The sequence below is a fragment of the Mytilus galloprovincialis genome, chromosome 13 (genome assembly GCF_965363235.1).
Source record: "Mytilus galloprovincialis chromosome 13, xbMytGall1.hap1.1, whole genome shotgun sequence".
Lineage (NCBI taxonomy): Eukaryota > Metazoa > Mollusca > Bivalvia > Mytilida > Mytilidae > Mytilus > Mytilus galloprovincialis.
In genome coordinates, this window is record NC_134850.1 from 58549050 (window position 1) to 58571945 (window position 22896).

Consider the following 22896-nt stretch of genomic DNA (forward strand, 5'->3'; position numbering starts at 1 on the left):
CAATACGTTGATATTAACAAAAGAAGATTCTAAAAGCGCAAATGTCTGAATTTGTAACACCTTCAGTATGCTTTGCTCTACTATACGCCGTCAAATTATTGGTAGAATAATACGTTGATAATCAATATAAGAAGATTCAAAGCGCAATTGTCTGAACCGTCTTGTAACGCCTCCGGTGAACTTTGAACTACTGTACACCGTCAATTGGTGGAAAAATAAATGAAAAGTAAAAACTTTAAAACTTACATAGGGATTAAAACCATGGAAGTAATATACTTCCATGATAAAACCAACAAGAGTCAATTAATAATTATGGTTAGACATTGACGACAAACAATTAATGAAACACTATTGATACAATAATAACATTTGTATACTTAAGGTGAATGTTACCACTCTCATTGTATTCAGTTCTTACTTATATACCATCATAAAAGTACAGATACCATTACAGACAAGTTTGTTTTTGAGAGTAAAAGCTTAAAGTCGATGATTTTCATTTTAAATATTTGTACAACAATAGCGCCAAACGACTGCCTAAATTTACACGGAAACAGTACTTATTAATTTATTAAATATAGTTAGTATTCAGCACATAGTCAAGGCTTATACGATTCTTCGGTTTGAAAGTAGGTGTTAAATTATATTACAATTGGATTTTTATACATGTCTTTTTCTTTTATTTCACCATTGTCAGTATAGAGAGGAATGACATCGTTAAAACTTTGGTTCACATTTACCGTGTAAATAGTATGTATAGATTATACGGAAAATCCGCAACGACATTCGGGAATCAAAGCTAGTTGTTTTCTATACTCTGAAGCGGACGAAGCCACCACTTGTACAACCAGAGAGTAAAATGCCACGAAATTTTCTATACTTTGATTGACGAGACGAAACTACCACGTGTACAGAAAAGAAACTAAAATGCCGCGAAATTTCATGACTGTGTTCTTATATAATTTATTACTAAAGAACGTGTTTTGTGAAGTTGAGCAGTCTATGTTTTACAGACAGACATGTCACCAAACAATAGTTAATAGAGACCTGCATTCGTACACAGTCAGGAGTATTGTGAGTATACATCCGAAACTATTAGGTTTTAATAGATGTGGTATCATGAGGAGAATTGCGAGTATAGATCTGAAACTAATAGGTTTTAATAAATGTGGTATAATGGCAAATTGTTCGACAATTGAAGTTTCTTAACTGATGCCATTATATTCATTTCGAGATTAAATATTTCTTTATATATCTCAACTTGTACGATTCGCTCGTGTATGTAACAATGTTTTAGATTTTAACGAGAGAAATTTATGTATTACTGAAAAAATTATTACACCAGGGTTTTCGATATCACAAACTAGTCAAAACATTTACTAAATTTTATCATCGGTATAAAGACATCATTCGTAAATATAGCTCAACATGCAGACTTCTAATACGTTCAGGTATTTCACATCCAATTTTTTATGGAAATATTCTTTATAAAGCACAAAGGTGTCAGTATTCACCTCAGAAACTTACAAAACCTTTGAATAGACTTATTAAGAAGGGATATAATTACGATACTGTTGTCAAGTCATTAAAGATTGCATATTTTGGCGTTAATATTGAGTCACTGATAAGGTCTTTGCATCGGAACTAAACACATTTATTCTAAACTTGAACAGTTGTTGGCTTGACACGGGTTATGTTCTTCTCATATATGTTATGATGGTATGATACTAAACCCCTAACGGGAAGGATTGTGCCTGATGTTCATATGATGAAATCATAATCTTTCAGTCAGTTTAATTGAAGTCTGGAGCTGGCATGTCAGTTAACTGCTAGTAGTCTGTTATTTATGTATTATTGTCATTTTGTTTATTTTCTTTGGTTACATCTTCTGACATCAGACTCGGACTTCTCTTGAACTGAATTTTAATGTGCGTATTGTTATGCGTTTACTTTTCTACATTGGTTAGAGGTATAGGGGGAGGGTTGAGATCTCACAAACATGTTTAACCCCGCCGCATTTTTGCGCCTGTCCCAAGTCAGGAGCCTCTGGCCTTTGTTAGTCTTGTATTATTTTAATTTTAGTTTCTTGTGTACAATTTGGAAATTACTATGGCGTTCATTATCACTGGACTAGTATATATTTGTTAAGGGGGCAGCTGAAGGACGCCTCCGGGTGCGGGAATTTCTTGCTACATTGAAGACCTGTTGGTGACCCTCTGCTGTTGTTTTTTTTTTTTTTGGTCGGGTTGTTGTCTCTTTGACACATTCCCCATTTCCATTCTCAATTTTATCTCATTTATGACATCCGTCTTTTCTTCTGTTCATCCCAGATTAAATGATAATCTGTGTTTTCTTGGTATTACACAGGTGAAATACGAGGGCCGAAGGAATTTCGTAGAAAAAGTAAAAAATGGGAAAATATCGTTTTTTAAACGTTTAACGGCGTTCTTCCGTAATTAGCATCCAATATCATATCACAGCATACCTAAGATAAATGCATATAGATATTTGCATTAGAAATATCGTCAATTTCTCATGATCAGTTTTATTTCATATCAGGCTAATTTTCAAAACATCTTTCAATTTCCAAAATTCAAAAACACTTAGAACTATGTGTTTACTTTCATGTTTTGACAATATTATTGCATTTTCCTGAGCATATTATATCAGGAATATATATATAACTCTATCAATACATGGTTCTCAGTTTCAGCAATATTTACACACGCTTCACATGTTCGTTGATGGAAGGATAGGTCTCTCACTAACAATAATGATATAGTCTTAGATTATTTTTTTTTTCATAGATATACTTGCCAATCGAAGCACATACTAATGAATTTATGTACTGATATTCTCAAACTAATCAGCAAAGGAGTAGGTCCGGTAAGGACCGATTTTGGCCTCAAATTTCAGGTTCATCAGACGAAAGATTTTGACCACTTTTTAAACACTTAAGTGTCTATTTTATTTGAATTAATTAGTTTATGTGAAAGATTTTAACATATTTAGTCATTAAAAACGATCCGATTCAAGCTCAAATATGAAAAATCTACCTAATATGCCGAATAATGTCACTTTTCAGATGGTTTTTGGTAAAAATGAAAGTGGCCACATCCGTGTTCATCCTCAACCTTTATATATGTTATGTATTATCATAAAATACAACTTATATTTCAATATCAAGGATGAACACGAATGCGGCCACTTTCGTTTTACTCGAAAACCGTCTAAAATTTAACTAAAATGCTAGAATTATGAGGATTTCAGTAATTTAGTACGACTTAATTAATGGTGCTAGTACCGGATATATGTGCATTGTATTGTCAAAAACAGCCCATATTTATGTAGCAGAAGCATTCTATCGTCCAATAAATAACTAAAGGTTTACATTTTAACAATTTTGTAAAACTGCTATATTTTGGGGCCAAAAAGGGGTCTTACTCCTTTTCCCAAAATTTCATTGCATGCCGCCTAAAACCGTAAAGAAAGTCCCACAGAAAAAGTGTATACAATAATGTCCCGAGTATAATATAAAAAAGGGGTGATCCCTGTCCGGAAAATAATATTACTGATATGTAAAGGAAAGTTTTAACAATGGATTTGACCATGGAAGTAATATTGGATATTACTTCCATGATTTGACTGAACTTGACAGTGTTATCTGAAATTCACAACAGGTGATCAAATACTTGATGCAATTTGTGAACTTCACGCAGATATCTTTAGAAAACATGCTAATCGAAACATCAGGGGTCGGAGGCATCTGTTTTCATGAATAATTCTAAATTTTAATGATTCCAGTAATCTCATTCATTCGACAAATAAAAAATTCTGCAAATACATGTACAATATAAATGCTTGAAGATTTGGTATGAGTGCCAATGAGACAGCTCTTCGTAAACTTATTTAAATAACATTAACAGAACAATAATTAAAATAAGTTTCCTTTTTAATACAAATTTTACATAAATGTTCAAGTATAAAAAATAAATATGTTTCACGATAGAAACTTCTGAAAGGACGGAGACAAATTAAAAATAATATTTATTTTGTTCTATGCGATTTATTTTTTTCTAAAAAAATAAGTGGATAGAAGGAGAATGTGCATCAAACAAGCAATAGACTAGTATTATATCACAGGTACATGTAAGATAGTACAGCGATTCATATTGACAATCAAAATCAGTGAATAGGTATCAAATTGATGAAAGAAAATTTGACGTAAAAGATTTCATTCAAAATCCATCTACTACAAAAGATCTTCTGAAAGTGTTACTGCATCTGGAAAATTTAAGATAATGACACTTTTCCTGTTTCATCAAACCACATCTTCTTTTTTATATATCAGAAAATTGCAAAAAAAACCAGATTCATTTTAGATGGGATTTTAATTTTTTTGAATACGCTTCACGAAAAACATCCAAAAGTCTGAGTTAATGTAGTAGTGAAAGATTTTGTATTATCAAAAATAAAGAAAACTGACAGTTGGACAAAAATATTATTTTAAATAAAAGTTACACTTCTTTTACTGAATTTTTAAATTCATGATGTACATGTAAAACATTTTATTAAATTCATGTATAAATATTTTATGTACAAATAGATTTAACTTTGTTTTGTGACCTGTGAGCAATTTACTTGGTAGGACCATGGAAGTACTATATGAATATAATACTTCCATGGACTTACAATTTTTCTCGCAATCTTCAAACAATGACAACAACTCCAGTTTTGGATAAAAAAAGGCCCCGATTCATTAAATTTTCTTAAATACCAAATATATACCATTGGAAAGATTATAAAGTAAAGAATATACATTTATGCCAATGAATTTATTTCTAAGAATAATGAAAGATTTATTCATATATGAAAACTCCTTTGCACACGTTTTTGGTTTTGAATTGTATGAAGTAATAGGGAATGAACCACTTTTTTAAAAATGAAAATGGCCTTATCTTCTGCAATTCCGATTCAATTATAAAATATATCACTAGAAAGCTAAGAAAATGTTTTTTCTTATGTGATGCCAATGAAAAAGATATTTATTTTTGTTTACTGTCAGCTAACCAAAATACAATATTTCCTTTAATCTATAGTAACGATTGCGATCAAATTTAGCGCATGCGCAATGCGGGTGCTGATAATAGTTGCGTATGCTGAGCAGATTACCAAGTAATAATGAACGCTTGAAGATTGATAAAAATTGCTCTTATGGATAAGTTTTAGTCTCAAACAAAACCATTATCCCGTTTGAAAAGTTATATTAACCGTACCATTTTGTTCTGCACAAAATGCGCAATTCGACAATATATCAATTCGACAATATATCTCTTCAGTGATGCTCGGGTTCAAATATTAGAAAATCCAAAACTTATTCATTCATTTGAGAGCTGATCAATTCAATAAAGCCAAATCTGGACAAATTATGTCTTACGGTTAAACATTATTTTATTTTGGTAAGTGACGTCCTCGATGCCAAATTTTACAAAACATGTAAAATTTGGTACCACAATGCCTACAACAGCAACATGTACACTGCTTCTTTTGTATAGGTACTATTTCTGTACTTTAAATCATCTGTAGTACTGGAAATTTACTTTTAATATATAGTACTATTTCTTAACTTTATAATTATTGTAATATTTAGGTACTTGTATTTTCCAGTACTTGATTTGTATTTAAAATATTGGTACACAAGTAATACCAAAAATGATCATAGTATTCCATGTTTGAACATCATAACTTCATGAGATTTGAAAAATACAAACTTTCAAAATGCTGAAAATGTAACCGTGCAACCAAAAATCTGTAGTACTTAAATTTCAAGTACAAATCAGGTACTGTAAAATACAGGTACCTAAATATTACAATAATTCGTAAGTAACAAAAAAATTACTGAATATTAAAAGTAGATTTCCAGTACTACAGATTTTTGGTACAGAAATAGTACCTATGCAAAAGTAGCTGTGTATAGCACTGAATTAAGTATATCTTGAAATTTTTGTCAAGTGAATATTAAAAAATTCTTGAAAGTGTCTAAAGTATATCATGATATAACATCTTTGATATTCAGATTTCTGTATAACCTTGATGGTTTTCCGATTTTGACCCTTTCAGTGAAGCAAATCCATGAAAAATGAGTAATATTACAAAATAACTAATTGTTATGCTAGGCTTCTTATAGTTGTACGATATTAATTCATACAAACTATATGAACAACGTTTAACTACAGATATTGTCGAGATAATTATTGGGGGGAAATTTCAATAAAATCAGAAAAGAAATGAGCTGAAAAGTTCCTGATTAAAAAAACACCTACTCTATAAAATTATCCATTCAAATATTTATATGATTAAATATAACATTTAAATCACACACAATTCATATATTGACATTATAATTGTTTTTCAAATTATACATTAAACTTAAATTTCAACAATGATAAGTAAAATATCCCATTCTTCACAAGAAAATATAAAATCTAATTTCTTTTCTTTACTCATTGAATTCAAACTGGGGACAATACTAGCAATTTTCATTTAACATTTTGATCCTAGTTTTTTTTAATTTTCAGGGTGAGTGTGCTTATCTTTGCATAATGGTTGATGCGTGTGCTGTCATCACATATAATATCACCAACATTAACCAGGGACAAGGCCAATGCAATTTGAAGGAGAAAGCAACAGACGCGTTTCCCTACCAATTTGTAAGCACTACAGGTATGTGTGTGATGGAACGTGATGATATACTACAGCATGTACAGGGCGTACTCACACCTCAAGTAACAAGCACCTCACCGAACATTCTAGATACATCTGATGCAGAGACAACTTCAAACCCTGTTACAATAAATCCGTATTCTAATACCGTAAGTTGACTTTCTTTTTACTTTTTTCTTTCATGGTCAATCGCTGTAGTAAAAATGATCAGTGAACTTAGACGGGAATATCATTGGTAAATTTAAAAACAAAAAGATATGGTATGATTGACAACGAGACAACTCTCCACCAGAGCCAAAATGACATAGATGGTCCGCAATTTTAAATGTCACCGTAAGCGTGGCCTATAGCAATGAGCAAAATCTGTACAGCATATCAAGCTATACATGGCTCCAAAATGACAAATGTAAAACAATTCAGGAGCGAAAACAAGACATGATTTATGTACAAAATAACTAAAGCGAGAAAACTAAACACATGATGTATGTACCAAACAATAAACACATATTCTAATATGACGTGCTTCTTTCGCTTTGTAAACAACACCGTGATAAAATTCTCCATATATCTATACTTAGCGCAGACTCAGAGATATACATAATAATGGCTGTTACAAGATACTTCCCACGTAAATCCACATGTATTGGAACCTATTTGTAAACCATTTGCCGATTTTATTTTATTTTTTTAAATTGCAGTTAAAAAAGACAAAATAACTTATTCTAATTCGGATGCATGATAAAAAGAAGTAACGCACAAGAGCTCGGAGAAATCATCAAAATAAAAATAAAATAAAATTCTGCGAAAGTCTTTTAATGTTTTTGACGCATTTAAGTCATTTCAAAACATGACGTCATACAAAATGAAAACGCTACAGTTGAACGTTTTCTGAAAAGTGAACCATCGAAATTCGTATAATATTGTATTAAAATTTATTTGTAAGGGAGCTACCATTTGATTTTTATGGGGGGGCTAGGATGAAATTTGAAAAAAATAGGCAGGACAGGATTTTTGAGTAAAAAAAAAAGGCAGGATGAGACACTTTGCAAAAAAAAAGGCAGGATGACAATTTAGGTAAAAAAAGTCAGGATAAACTAATAAAAAAAAAGGCAGGACCGAACAGAGTGAAAAATAAAAAGGCAGGACAGGGATTACAACTAAAAAAAAATGCAGGACAAAATTTTTCATCCTAGCCCCCCCATAAAAATCAAATGGTAGCTCCCTAAGGTAGGTTTTGTTTTATTTTCTATTCTATTGCATTTTTCGCATATTTACTGATTTCAGCAAGTCAACATGGCGGATCCTTAGTTACAAAATGTCAACTTTGGATTTGACGGTAGCTTACGAGAAAAACATGCAAATTAAAAATGGCAAATGTTGGGTTTGTGAATTTAAAGAATTAAACAGATTTTTTTTCTAGCGGTTATTCACTAAACAATCCATGCAAGCTACAGATTTTATGAATATTTGAGCTTTATCGAACCGGGAGTAAAAAAAGAACAGCCACACACACAGCATACCTACCATCGCTTCAGTTTTTTAATGACCGTATTTGTCCTATTAGAATCGAAATAATTCATGGAAGCCATAGATTGTTGGAAATTTACACATGGCCTGGGCCGTGATATTCGTTAATTTTATCCCTAATTATTCTAATGTTCAAACTTGATACAGTTTTATAAAATCGAATTTTGGATGAAACACCTCTTCTGTTCTGTTGGGTTTTTTTTTGACTATCAATTAATAGACATCATTTTGTCACGTGACCGTGACTTCATCACCATTTTTGTTAATGATTACCCTAAAAATGGAATTTAGTATGACTCGAATTAGGAAGAATGTTTTTCATCACCAGTGAAATTTCTGTTCTCCGCAAATGATTGGATGAAATTTAACTATGACGTTAGATTTTCTTGATTTCTTCTGATTTTCTCTATTGTGACGTCCCGAAAAAAGGCGACCATGCCCCAGCCTTATGACGTCACATATAAAAAAACACAACTGTCTGCAAATCTTTGAAAAGGAATAATGAAAATCATTATCGGTCGTCCAACTGTCTATATCACACTGCTCATCTCTTACATGGCAAAATCCGTATCATATGTCGTAGCATCCCGAGATACCAATATCAGCGCTCACTCGACAAAAACCTTCATATTGTGACTTTACAATATCAATATGCAGACAGCCTGATAATTGGTACTTAGAGAAACAGATGCCACCCCTAATACTCGGTTATCATGATATTTCTTCACTCCCAAAATTTTAATTCTGTTTTTTTTTTTTTAAGTTCGGCAAGCCTTAATTGCGCTTTAAAATTTAACTGTCTCAAGTAGAGAAATATGGTAACACTTGTTGCAGTGATAAAATCTATATTTTTTAAATGTGGAAGTGTGCACCACATTTTTTGTGCTATTTCTTCATAGATATAGAAAATATTACAGTCACTCCTATAGCAAATGTTTCAACATACTTTAGTATTGTTCAATATTGATACATTACCACTCATTTCTATAATGAGAATATACTAATTGGTATAATATATTCAAAAAAGAATAATCATACAACTATAACCTGTGTTTTCTTGTTTCAGTCTATAATTGGTACAGTTGAAGTCATACAGAATCTATGTGGTTCATACACCTCCAACGACATTATTGTACTGACACGTGACGGCGTCTACGTCTATGACAAGTACGATGATTTGTGGACCAATACGACCGGGCCATGCATGCCAGTGCAAGCATTCGAGGACGTATTTAATGCCTACTCTAATCTACCGGATATAACAGAGATTGAAGCCATACATTCTACTAATACTGATAGAGTGGAATTATATGCCAGTAGGTTGAATTTTCAGTTATAACAAGAAGGCTTTGAAATTTTTGTTGATGCATATGATATTGAAGAAGAGTCTTATGTCGACAACCAGAACGCGCGTTGCGCAGTAAAAACAAGTTTGGTATTTGTATGACATTTAAATCTGACCATTGAGATAATGCACACTTTATATTCATGAAATTTTGATTATCATTGTTATAATACTTAAAAATTTCCTATACTATTTTAAAATAAGTAATTTCAAATATTCACAAAATCTTGTCTTGCTCATTCGAATGACAAGTCCGCTATTGATAATCATAAACCAAATCTAGGCTTCACGCCTTTTTTCAAAATTCTGTTCAATCCAATTTATTTATGCACCTAGAAGTAGACTTTTCCGAATGAAGCAATATTTGATTAAAAATACTAGTTTTTGAAACTCTCCCCTGCTGATTTGCATGGACAGCTTTATCTTTCCGTTATTGAAATTGGTACGGTTATAAATTTTATTTTTGGTGCAATTAGACAATTTGCAGGAAGAGTTCGACTGTTTTCCTAATATATATTGTATTCGCACACGAATGCAATCATTATATAATCTTATAAAGCTACTTAATTGGATTCACTACAAGTATGATAATTTGCTTCTTTTTAGGATTCACTGTAAAACTTTAATAAATGCAAGATATTATATAAACTTGGGCATATTAAACTAATAACACATGTTAACTCAGACTTCATTGTAAAATTTGCTCATCATTTGACTTAAAGCTTACCTCATCTTTGATATACCAAAATATGGGAGATCACGTCTCACAAAAAAATAGAATAAGTGCATATTCATTTGCCAATGAAAACAGAAAACTTGAGCAGCGGAAAGATTCTGCAAATCTTGTGGAGATAAAGTAGTAGATGAAGTGCATTTCCTTCTTTTTTTTATTGTCCCCTGTATAGAAACCTTCGTGAATGATGTAATAGTTACTTAAATTTGATTAAAAATGAAAAATGATGATATAAAATCGGTAATTTAATTGTAATAAAGATACAATGCATACACGTTGATTCTTTAAAAAGAAACCATGAGCGCGGAGTTTTTTTTTCATGAATGAATGTTAATCCATTGTAGTATCTGTAACTTAAACTGTGTTAATCTTCAAAGTAAGACATATTCGAACCTATTTCTAAGTACAGGCATATATAATAAGGTTATAAGTTAAGGATTTTCTAGCACGAAAATTTATTCGTGGCACATCATGATTTACTCGCATAGAGATTTTCGAATAAACATCTTGGAAAATATGTAGGAAACTAAAAAATCATACAATATTTGCAAAACAAAAACGGAAACATTGAATGTAGTAATTTTTGTTAGAAATATGTGAAATAGCCTTTTATAATAAGAAGCATTGACATTTATGTTCGCTAAATAGGGAAAAGGAATAACAGGAGACTTAATTTTTTACAAATAAAGCAAATATTTATTGTGTAACTTTTATTTGTTCAATAGTTGTCTGATTTGCTAGACAGGTCTTTAATAATGAAAAAATAATTTCCACTTTTCAGGTGTAATTATTTGATATATTATGCCATATACCAGACAGCTAGCTGGGATTGTCTTTTGTGGTTATCAAACTTTAAAATAATCGATTTTCTTTCCATTTCAGATAATTATGTTTGGTCATTTCTTTTTGCTGCTGGTTCACTTCAGTATTCAGACCTTGGATATCCAATGACGTATACAGAACACTTAAAACAGAAGACAAATAGACCAGCGCTAAATAATTATATAACTCGTCCTTTGTGGGCAATACAGCGTGGGGTTTACGGAACTCAGGAAAGGTATTTCTATGAAAACGGCAAGATACATTTGTATTCGATTTCTCAACCATACTATATCGAAATGACAGTAACCCAGAAATACTACAATTCCAACAATATCAATTTAAATCCTTGGATTAAACTGCCACCAAATGTAGCAGATATACTTCTGATACCGGCGCAATGGCACAATTACGTAGTGTTGACGTCAGACGGGCAATGTTATGAATACGTCATCAATTATGTAGCAAATTTAAATGATCCAGCAATCAGTATTAATCTTTTAGGCAATATTGTATTTTGAATTTGCATTTTGTGATTCAAATATGCGTTGTGCAGTGAAATATGTGAACTTAATCTTAAATTGAATGTTTCTTAACCCTTTCGGCGCCAAAACGAAATTTTTATCGTTTACCGCTAGCACGCCAAAACGACATTTTTGTCGATTTTTAGTAGAACCCACAAAGCATTAAAAACTTATATAAAAAAAAACTTCATTTGACTGCCGAAACCATATTAGGTTTAAAGAAAATAACTGACTTTGTTCTGTTATTCAACAATAAACATAAACGTATCAAATATATTGAATTTTAGGGTTGAAAACTATTTTTTCTGAGATAATGTGTAATTTTTTACACAATTTTTACTCCAATTATAAACTTTGCATGTCTATTTATTAAATTAACTGAACGAAATTAGTTCACATGGTTGACTGTAGAAAAAAATATAGTTGGTTTTTTTCAAATTGTAATGTTAAATTATCTGAATGACGTCATCAAAACTGGTGCTGTGTGTGACGTTTATGCGTAATACTATAAAAGTGGCAGTTACTTGAAATTACTGGAAACGTTTCGCAGTAAAACCATCGAGTTTTTACCAATTTTAACAATGTGAAGTGTTACAGATCAAAAATCATTCCATAATTGGTTTCACAGTTTGATGTATGTAAAAATATTCAATAAAACTGTTTGTTCAAATTTAGAAGGTTAGCTCGGTAGTATCCGACTATATATTTCTTTTTGAATGAACCATTTTACCAATCATATTTCTTGAGAAATTTACCCATTTGGGGTTGGCTTATAAATGATGGGTTGACTCCACTAGTTTTAAAAACAATAATTCACTTACTGAGTATTTTCAGATTTATTTCTTTCCTTGTGTTACTGTGTTAGTTTTTATTTTTATTGTGCTTCGTCCAATTTTGACAATTCAAGCTCTTTTTAAAAGTTTTTTGCTATTTGTTCAAATGTTAAACTGGTACCCGACAGTTCTAGATTAGAGGAGGGAATAAACGCCTACAAAAATTTAATGAGTTATTCAAAAGCTAGGAAGAAGCCTTTGGCAAAGTGGCTGTCGTATCACATACCCTTTGTTTTTCATGTTTGTTTTTCGATCCTGCAATGCTTGTGACCAATCGTGCACACAAAAAGAGAGGTAAAATATACCAAAGAGATAGTCAAACTCACATGTTGAAAACAAACTCACAAGTCGAAAACAAACTAACAAAGCTATGTCAAAACACTAAAACTGACCAAAAGACAAGTTAAAGGTACAAAGAATGCTAAATTTAGACTGAGCAACATCAATCCAACCAAAAACTGGGGGAGATCATATATACATAACAATTGTCACAGGAAGTACATGAAGACCCGTAGTTTCGATCCTTGTCCCGATGACTTTGGTGGCTATATGTGTCTCATTTGTAACCATACGTACAGATATCATGACTTTCATATCATAACGGACTCTATCTACGTAAAACTATCGAAAAGATAAAATCAACTTCACCACAAGGAACTCTTGGTGAAATATATCATTGTAAGCAGGCATCCCCTATCTGGAATATGGCAGTTGTTATCTTATAGTTCGTTTCCGTGTGTGTTGTATTGTCTTTTGTTGCACTTCCGTGTTCTCTTATTTTGTTGTCATCCTCTTATAGTTGACATTTCCCCCTCGGTATCAGTTTGTAACCCTGATTTGTTTTCTTTCAAACGGTGTATGACTTTCGAGCAGCGGTATTCTACTGCTGCCTTTATATATTATATAATATCTTCTAGGAGAACATGAATCAGATGCGGATATTATAAAGTAAAATAACACAAATACCGAACTCTGAGTACAATTCAAAACGAAAAGTGCCTAATCAAGTGGCAAAATAAAAAGCTCAAACACATCAAACGAATGAATAACATCTGTCATATTCATAACTTGTTACAGGTATTGTCTTGTGTTGAAAATTGTTAATTAAACCCGGTTTTTATTGCTAGTTCTATAGCTAGCGAAACCTATCACTTGTATGACAGTCGCATACAATGCCATTATATTGACAACCATGTGTTAAAAAACAAACAGACATATATACTAGGAATAAATGTCAAACAATAGGGGGTTCAGCAGTCAACATTGAGGTATAATCTTAATCATTGTGGAAACGAATATGTCAACAAAGAAACACAAAGAGGCATACAAATACTGCAAACTAAAAAAAAGAAAGACAAGAATACACAAATTCACCATAGCACAACACCAAAATGACGGGATGTATAAATACTGTCCCACATCAAATAAACATAACAAACAAAATGTCTAAGCCGTAAAAGTAATATTCACAAAACCAAAGAAAACAATACTTTATTAAAAGAGGGGCGAAAGATACCAGAGGAACAGTAAAAAAATAAGTTTTCCATTAGAATCTCCAGAATACTAATCAATTATTCCTCTGTGTATATTGTTTTACTTTTTGTTCACTAAAAATAAAATTAGTATCCCAAAGTAATAAATTTATAGCGATTACTACCATTTTTATATTGAAATAGGTATTTTTTTTTTAATTTCACACAAGAAAAGGTGGTATACGAGGTAGAACCATCAAGTTTTGGATAGGACTAAATTAACGGAAAGATCGAAATTTAAAATTATCTAGAATTTCTTTAACGTTTTGTTAGAATTCAAATATGGTTATAACCACTACGCGAGTAAACAGTTCAACAGTATTTCTGAAGTTGTTTTTTTTCACAATGAACAAAATGTTTGTCAATCTAATGGACAATTTTAAAAAATGTTCATTGATGCCATGAAAGACTTATGATTTGCAAAAATCTCATCTTTGTCAATTGATATGTTTTTGTATGTGCGACTACCTGAGCGTTCATTTATTCTTAATTCTTTTACAAGACACTCGTAATAGTACGATTTACACACAAAGACAATATTATGCAAAGGCTTGTCCGAAGGGACACAATATATACTTATCGTGAAGTGATGATAGACAATTCACAGCGTCTTTGTCACTGAAAACGGACTTTTGTCTTAGATGCATATCTTTTTTTACTAGTTGTTAGTGGCTTTGAACTAGCTATCAGTATTAACTACGAGTACTCTCAGATCTGTACTTAGTGTCTTTTTGTTGTTGGGATATACGAGTACCTGGCTACGTCGACTCTTTATCGTATTTCTAGTTATATCAATCTGATGAGTTGAGCCTTTTTCAACATAGTTCGTTGTTATGTTATTCTGTTACACCACTTGCAATAGTATTAAAACTTCTGACTTTCTACCTTTTACTCAAGTATTCAGCATTTCAAACTAAAAGACACTATATAAGAATGTATCACGCTCCGTTTCATTAAAAAAGAAAACGAATGGCCAAAGGAGATACAAGTATCTTATATTATTATGTAATATGAACCTAAAACACAATGATGTTTGAGGCTTTATCTGCAAGGAAGAAATATATTTGTTATACATGTAGCTCAGGTTTTATTTTAACATTTGGTCTGATGAAGCATATGTTTTAATATTAACTCAGCTTTTTATTAATAATTTCTATTAACGGCAGCGTAGCATTAACCACTTGGCATAGGGTGTCTGATAAATAAAGGCAATAGTAGTATACCGCTGTTCGAAAGTCATAAATCGATTGAGATAAAAACAAATCCGGGTTACAAACTTAAAAGGAGGGAAACACATTAAATATTGAGGTTAAGGTTTTCTTACTCGCGTTTAGTAATTTTCTTCTGGCATGATATCATTATCGACTGATCTTATCAGTTGTGTTTTCAATTGACGGATTTCGTGCCTTTGGATACTAGTACCACATTTTGCAGTTAAGTGTCATTGGCAATATTTAGGATTAGCAGTTATGACGCAGTCCCTGGATTATATATGAATGTGTAACAAGCACAGGTGCAATCAGGAGGTTAGGACTTCAGGTCGTCCATAATTAAAATCATGCAAATAAACTCATCATAGATACCAGGACTAAATTTAGTATATACGCCAGACGCGCGTTTCGTCTACAAAAGGCTCGTCAGTGACGCTCGAATCCAAAAAAGTTAAAAAGGCCAAATAAAGTACGAAGTTGAAGAGCATTGAGGACCAAAATTCCTAAAAGTTTTGCCAAATACAGCTAAGGTAATCTATGCCTCAGGTAGAAAAGCCTTAGTTTTTCAAAAAATTCAAAAAATTGTAAACAGTAAATTTATAAATATAACCATATCAATGACAATTCGTGGTTGTAGTTGAAAAAAATATTTGCAATTGGTTTCGTATAGATATAACACATATAATGCTATGTACATACTAATATTAAAAGTAAGGAGGCATTTTCAGATGAACTGGTTTTTTTATGAAGGATATTGCAGCATTAGATATTTTCCCCTTTCCATCTTTTTCAATTCAATAGTTGGTAATTATAAGGAACAAAAGAAATGTTCAATTTGGAGGTCATAATGACACAAATTGAATCAGAACTACGAAGCATTATCACCCATTAAAATGGGTTGTGTTGTCTTTGTTACATGCAGATGCTCACCTTTTTCTTGAAATTCAGTATAACCGTTTTTGTCTAAATTTATTTACGAAAATGCAATATTTACATTTAGCAATACAGTTATTCTAAAACATATCCATATTTTAGTTTATTCATATGAACCTAAAAAGTATATGACAACTAACTAGAAGGAAACGTACAGTTTTAAGTAAAGTTGTGTTGTATCTTTTACATCCATACTATTTGTCTATCTCTAGTTACAAATGGTGGTTGCCAATAATCTACCATGCCCCTAGAAAGATGATACGTTTCAATGGTTCGTTGCACATACAAAACATTATTGATTATACCTTTCTTGTCGGTCGGCTATAAAACCTCGGCTGGGAACATTTGATTGTATTAGAATGAGGCAACGTATTGGAATAATTGTTTTTACTGTCCTCCTGTTCAGTGTCGTAGAACCTGGTAGGTGGATATATATTCTGATAGTGTATAGTAAAAAGAAGATATGGTATGATTGTCAATGAGACACTTCTTCATTAGAGACCAATTGACACAGACATGTGCTCTTCTGTTTGTTGAGTTGGTTCACAGTTGTTTTGTCTTTTTCTTAGCTGGAACTTTAAAGGCATGTGAACGTACAATTTCTTGCCAAATAACCCCTTAAATCAAATTTATTTGAAACTAATTCTGATTTTCATAATTAAATGATGAACGTATGTACCCAGGTAAAACAATGTTGTTTTTCTATTATTCGAAAATATCTAAAACTTGCTCTTACATCTACTTAACTTGAACATCGGTGGATAATTGTCTCATAGGCAAACATACCACATCTCCTTATGTTAATATTCTGAGTTATATTGCCATTAAATGATAGTAAATTCATTAAAATATTGAAATTTTTCTGTTTGACTTGTCAAGATAATAAGAAAATAAACTCATCAGGATCTATTTTTGTAACCTCATTCAAAAACATTCTCGGGTTGGGAGGGGGAGAGGACTCCACTATCAATGGCATCAACATGATGGTTGTAAATTAACTCATCATAGATTCCAGGATTAAAATTTAGTACGATAGGCGGGCGTTTCGTCTACAAAGGACTTACTAGTGACGTACGAATAAAAACAGTGAGACAAAAAACTTACTAGTGACGTACGAATAAAAAAAGTGAGACAAAAACTAGTGACGTACGAATAAAAAAGTGAGAAGGGTCAAATAAAGTACGAAGGTGAAGAATATTGAGGACCCGAAATTCCTAAAAGCTTTTTCAAATAAGCCAAGGTAATCTATGAATTCATTCGGTAGAAAATCCTAGTATAGAGTAAGGCAGTCGACAAAACAAATGTTTAAGTAGTAAGTGTATGGTATATTTATTTGCTCACTGGCAAAAACAAGTATTTTGGTCGTTGCTTATGTTTTATATTTATTTTCTGAAATATAATTAACAATAAACATGCTTTGACTACAATCTGACACACATCACTTAAAAGATATGTCTCTGTAACATGACATAGTCTAATTATGCCAATAACGCTTAGTAAATGTTTAAGTAAAAAGTAATGACAGCCGGCAATGCTTACATTTTTTGGTAGTTTTACAGAACTTAAACAGGTCCCAATCTTTGTATTGTAATCAATCTTTATATATATGACTTTTATTAATCATACTACATTGAAAATTTCAAAAAACAATTACCAATAAGTCTGCCATTATGAATTTGTAACATGAAAAAAACCTGTTCAAAACAGTTCATCTTTCATCATTTGTTTTTGTTTTAATTGTGCTAATCATTACTTTAATTGATGTTTCTTATCTTGTTGTTGTTGTTTAAATGATGCACTGAATAAATGTGATGAGCTTCTAGTCAAGACAAGAAAGACAAATCGTTCTTCTATTAAAGAGGGTTGGGGTATAACTATTCCCAGTCAAGGACAATGCAAGGTTTGAATATAAAATAATTAAATAAAGGCAACAGTAGTATACCGCTGTTCAAAACTCGTAAATCTATGGACAAAAAACAAAATCGGGGTAACAAACCAAAACTGAGGGAAACGCATTAAATATAAGAGAAGAACAACGACACAACATTAAAATGTAACATACACAGAAACGGACTAAGCATTAGACAAAATCCGATGAGAATAACAAATATAACATCAAAACCAAATACATGAATTTGGGATAGAAAAGTACCGTGACACGCCTTATAGTAATGTGAATACACACTAAAATAAAAGAGAAAACAAACGACACAACTGAATCACAACGTAAAAATGTTACACACACAGAAACGAACTATGATATAACAATGGCCATTTTCCTGACTTGGTACAGGACATTTAAAAACAAAATGGTGGGTTGAACCTGGTTTTGTGGCATGCCAGACCTCTCACTTTAATGGCAATGTTAAATATAACATTAAAATGACAACGTAATATTACAGGACTACAATACAAATAAATAGGAGAACGTATTAGGCAAAGAAACACATGTTTATCATAATAAAGTGTATTATTACGTGTAGTTTATCTTTACATATCCGAGGATCAGCAATCAAACCGATGTTTGTCTTCTACACGACTGGTGCCACATATGGAGCAGGATCGGCTTACCCCTTCCGGAGCACCTGAAATCATCCCTTATTTTTGGTGGGGGTCGTGTTGTTGTACCCCTATTTGTAACATTGTTTCACGCATCGTTGTCAATATAATGTCAATATAATATCAAATGTGATGCAACTGTCGTACAAGTGAGAGGTTTTACTCTATACACGATATAAAACCAGGTTCAATCTACTATTTTCTGCATTTAAAATTCAGGTATATGCCAGTTGTTGTCCATTCGTTTCATGTGTTTTATCATTGATTTTGCCATTTGATAAGGGAGACATTAATGTGGTGACAATCATAACTGTTTCAGTGCACATGAAATTTATATAATTAGATATAATAGTAATTTTCCTTTATTGTAGGTGATGACTTTCAAAAAGATCAGCTTTCGAAAATACATTTGCAAAGCACAACCGATGGTTGAATCTTATATCTTCAATTAGACAGAGCTGTGTTACTCCCGACTGTGAGAGAACAGAAAAAAAGAACGTTCTCTGGAAGTAAACGTGGGAAACCCATCAAATGGACGAATCTGTTGTCTTCAATCAGACAAAGATGTTTCCCTCCAGCTTGTCACATTGGCAAAAAAAAAACATTCGCATGAAGAACACATCAAAACACGACAAAGTGATTAATTTTATAGTTTTTGATAACAAGACAAATACAAGAGAAAGAGATACTCGATAAAAAAACATTTTGTTATACATTTTATATTTCTTTTACAGTGATTATCAACATTTCGGGTCATCGTTGTACTACAGACGTCGATCTTAAACTGCAAGATTTAAATAATTTACTTGTTTATTCTTTGTAAATGTATGTAGTTTTATATTTGTACTTCCTGCTGTCAAAAGATTATGTAAATGAATTGTACAGTGTCCCACAATGTACGCCTAATGTATATAAATGTATCAAATATTATGATTGAGTAAGGCTTTCTTCATGTGGAGCAGGATCTGTTAACCCTTCCGAAGCACCTGGGATCACTCCTAGTTTTTCGTGGGGTTTTTGTTGCTTATTCTTTAGTTTTCTATGTTGTGCCATGTGTACTATTGTTTGTCTGTTTGTCTCTTTTTCATTTTTAGCCATGACGTTGTCAGTTTATTTTCAATTTATGAGTTTGGCTGTCCCTCTGATATCTTTCGTCCCTCTTTTATAGTCCAGTTGCAAATACTTTATATATTTTCAGAATGAAATTGTATTGACAAAGACAAATTTATTAAAAAAAAAATATCAACAAGACTCTATTACAATGCTATCTCTCATTTACTTTTTTAATTGAACAGATTTTGTTACCAATGAATCAACTTGAAGGTGAATAAATCCTTTTTTAAATTTTAGTTATTGGTCGTAAATACTAACAGGAAAATATGTAAATACAAATATGAGCTTGATCTGATAGATTTTGTTATAGTCTAATAATTTCAGCTCTTGAGTTTGAGAACTACTATTATATATATGCTTTGAAGTGTAAAAGTATTTCATTTTCCTATATTTTTTTATAAAAACATGTTTTTACTAACTTGGTTTTTAAATTTGAACTGAATGCTCTGATTACGTATATATACACTTTTTAGTTAAATCACCATGACAGTTGGTCGATGTCGAAGGACAAATTGAAATAAGGGTTCATCATAACAAACGGACAAATATGGCTGTATTTACATGCCAAAAATTACACCTTCTGCAGAAAAGAAAAAAATGCCCAGCAAAAACCAAAAAAAGATTTTATCTTTCTTTAACACAAAATGCATTGAACTTTTATATATCTAGTGGATGCTAGGCATTAAAACTTTCCAAACAGCACAGGTAAGTCTGTACACATAGTAGTTTTTGAGGTGAAAATACGACCATATTTGTCCATTTGTTATGATGAACCTTAATTTGTTGGAAAGTTTTCGTAGTTCTTTAATAATTATTGACGTGTAATGTTAGAAAAAAACGTGTTCAAAATTGGTGGGATCTCGGATGTTCCGGAGAGAAAAACAGATCAGACTCAACCTACTTGTAAAATTTGTCATGTCGCATAATGTTGATTATTATTTGGGAAATATCATGCAGTAAATTTATAGTCATGTGTCATTTTCTACAAGTTCGCTTTAATAACTACATTGATTTCAAAGTACACACAGACGGTTTTGTTGTTTATATTATAATCTAATATCGAATTAAACATTCATTTTAAACGCTTTTTTGTTTTGTTGAATATGACAGTTGTTATTCATTCGTTTGATTTGTTTGAGCTCTTAATTATTCCATTTGATTAGGCATATTCCGTTCTGAATTTTCCTCGGAGTTCAGTATTTTGTTACTTTTTTTAGCTCCTTTTTTCAGAGGCAAATCTTGAGTTACGTGTTCCTGCCAAATTGCCTATTATCGCAAACATTATTTAAAGTATTTCGGATTTTAATAATCAGATGTTGAACGTTTGTACCTAAATAAAGATGTGATTAATAGTCCATTGAGCAAGTAGGCTGTATTCCATTTTTTTGTGAATTATCGGGGTCAGAATTTTATATTTACGCCAGACGCGCGTTTCGTCTAAAAAAAAAGACTCATCAGTGACGCTCGAATCAAAAAATGTTTAAAAAGCCAAATAGAGTACAAAGTTGAAGAACATTGAGGACCAAAAATTCCTAAAAGTTTTGCCAAATACAGCTAAGGTAATCTATTCCTGAGGTAGAAAAGCCTCAGTTTTTCAAAAATTCAAATTTTGTTAACAGTTAAACTATAATTATGAACATATCAATGATAACTCAAGTCAACACAGAAGTGCTGACTACTGGACTGGTGATACCCTCGGAGAAATAAATCTCCAACAGCAGTGGCATCGACCCAGTGGTTGCAAATAAACTCATCATAGATCCCAGGATCAAAATTTTATATTAACGCCAGACGCGCGTTTCGTCCAAAAAAAAAGACTCATCAGTGAAGCTCGAATCAAAAATGTTTAAAAAGCCAAATATAGTACAAAGTTGAAGAGCGTTGAGGACCAAAAATTCCTAAAAGTTTTGCCAAATACAGCTAAGGTAATCTATTCCTTAGGTAGAAAAGCCTTAGTTTTTCCAAAATTCAAACTTTGTTAACAGTTAATTTATAATTATGAACATATCAATGATAACTCAAGTCAACACAGAAGTGCTGACTACTGGTCTGGTGATACCCTCGGGGAAATAAATATCCACCAGCAGCAAAGTGAGAAAAAAATCGAGTTGAGATGACCAGTGATAATCTGTTTAATTTCATGTTCATTTCATTAACAACGGCACGTCCGCCCTTGGTTTCTAGCGATCATTTTTCATACACTCGACTGTGTTGAGAAAGTGAAATCAGTCAGTAGGACAAAAGAAATGTTTTGTGAAAAAGCGATACTTTGATATATTTAATGTTGCTGTTGTTACTAGTATTGAGATGATTTACTGATATACATTCTTGTCAAGTTGATTTTTTTCTCAATTGTTTGAATTGCATATGTAGATTTACGTTAGAAAGAAATATCCTTGTTTCGAAAAGGACTGGAAGGGATTGGGGTGGTGGTGGAAAAGGCAAGTATAGTCAGGGTCAATGTATTGTATGATTATAAAAGTTCATATATATCTATAATTTTGATTTACTTAATTATGTGTGTTACAACTTTAGACAATCCTGAACCGATTAGCAATCAAACCAACAATGGCATAGAGGTAGTGACAACGATCTCTTTTGTAATTTCTTTACCGCTGTCAAATTTGAAATATAATATGATCTTAGATCGAATTAAATCAAACTAAGCCTAAATAATCATCAGTGTACCTAGTTTTAAGAATGTATCTGATGACCGCCATAGAACATTTGGGTAAAATGTATATGTTGGCTTATATCTCGAGCTGAAACTAAAGCGATCACAGCAAATCTGACAAGAATAAAACAATAAATCAGGTCAAGATCTATCTGCCCTGAATAAACATCTAGTTTTATGCGTTGCTGCTCTTGAATTAGTAATTTGAAGGAAATTTTGCAGTTTTTGGTTATTATCTTACATATTATATTAGGAAGATATAAACTGTAAACACAAAAAATGTTCAATTTTAATTTAATCTTCATTTGTAATTTAATGGTTTTTTTCATCGTTTAGGTTGAGCTAAAGTATAAACGGATCAAAATATAGG

General features: G+C 31.8%; 1 protein-coding gene across 1 annotated transcript; it reads left to right on the forward strand.

Moving 5' to 3' along the window:
* Positions 1 to 641: 641 nt before the first annotated feature.
* Positions 642 to 12639, forward strand: LOC143057250 (uncharacterized). The gene is made up of 4 exons (XM_076230519.1): positions 642 to 1074; positions 6579 to 6872; positions 9317 to 9566; positions 11211 to 12639. Exons 1-4 carry the CDS (start codon positions 928 to 930, stop codon positions 11666 to 11668), a joined length of 1149 nt encoding a protein of 382 aa, XP_076086634.1. The 5' UTR covers positions 642 to 927; the 3' UTR covers positions 11669 to 12639.
* Positions 12640 to 22896: the final 10257 nt, after the last annotated feature.

Bases quoted from the DNA above. Each gene is read 5' to 3' on its own strand.
- LOC143057250 (XM_076230519.1), top strand. From the start codon at position 928: ATGCCGCGAAATTTCATGACTGTGTTCTTATATAATTTATTACTAAAG. The intron at 1,075-6,578 runs GTGAGTATACAT...TTTAATTTTCAG, and splicing joins CGTACACAGTCAGGAGTATT to GGTGAGTGTGCTTATCTTTG. The intron at 6,873-9,316 runs GTAAGTTGACTT...TTCTTGTTTCAG, and splicing joins TAAATCCGTATTCTAATACC to TCTATAATTGGTACAGTTGA.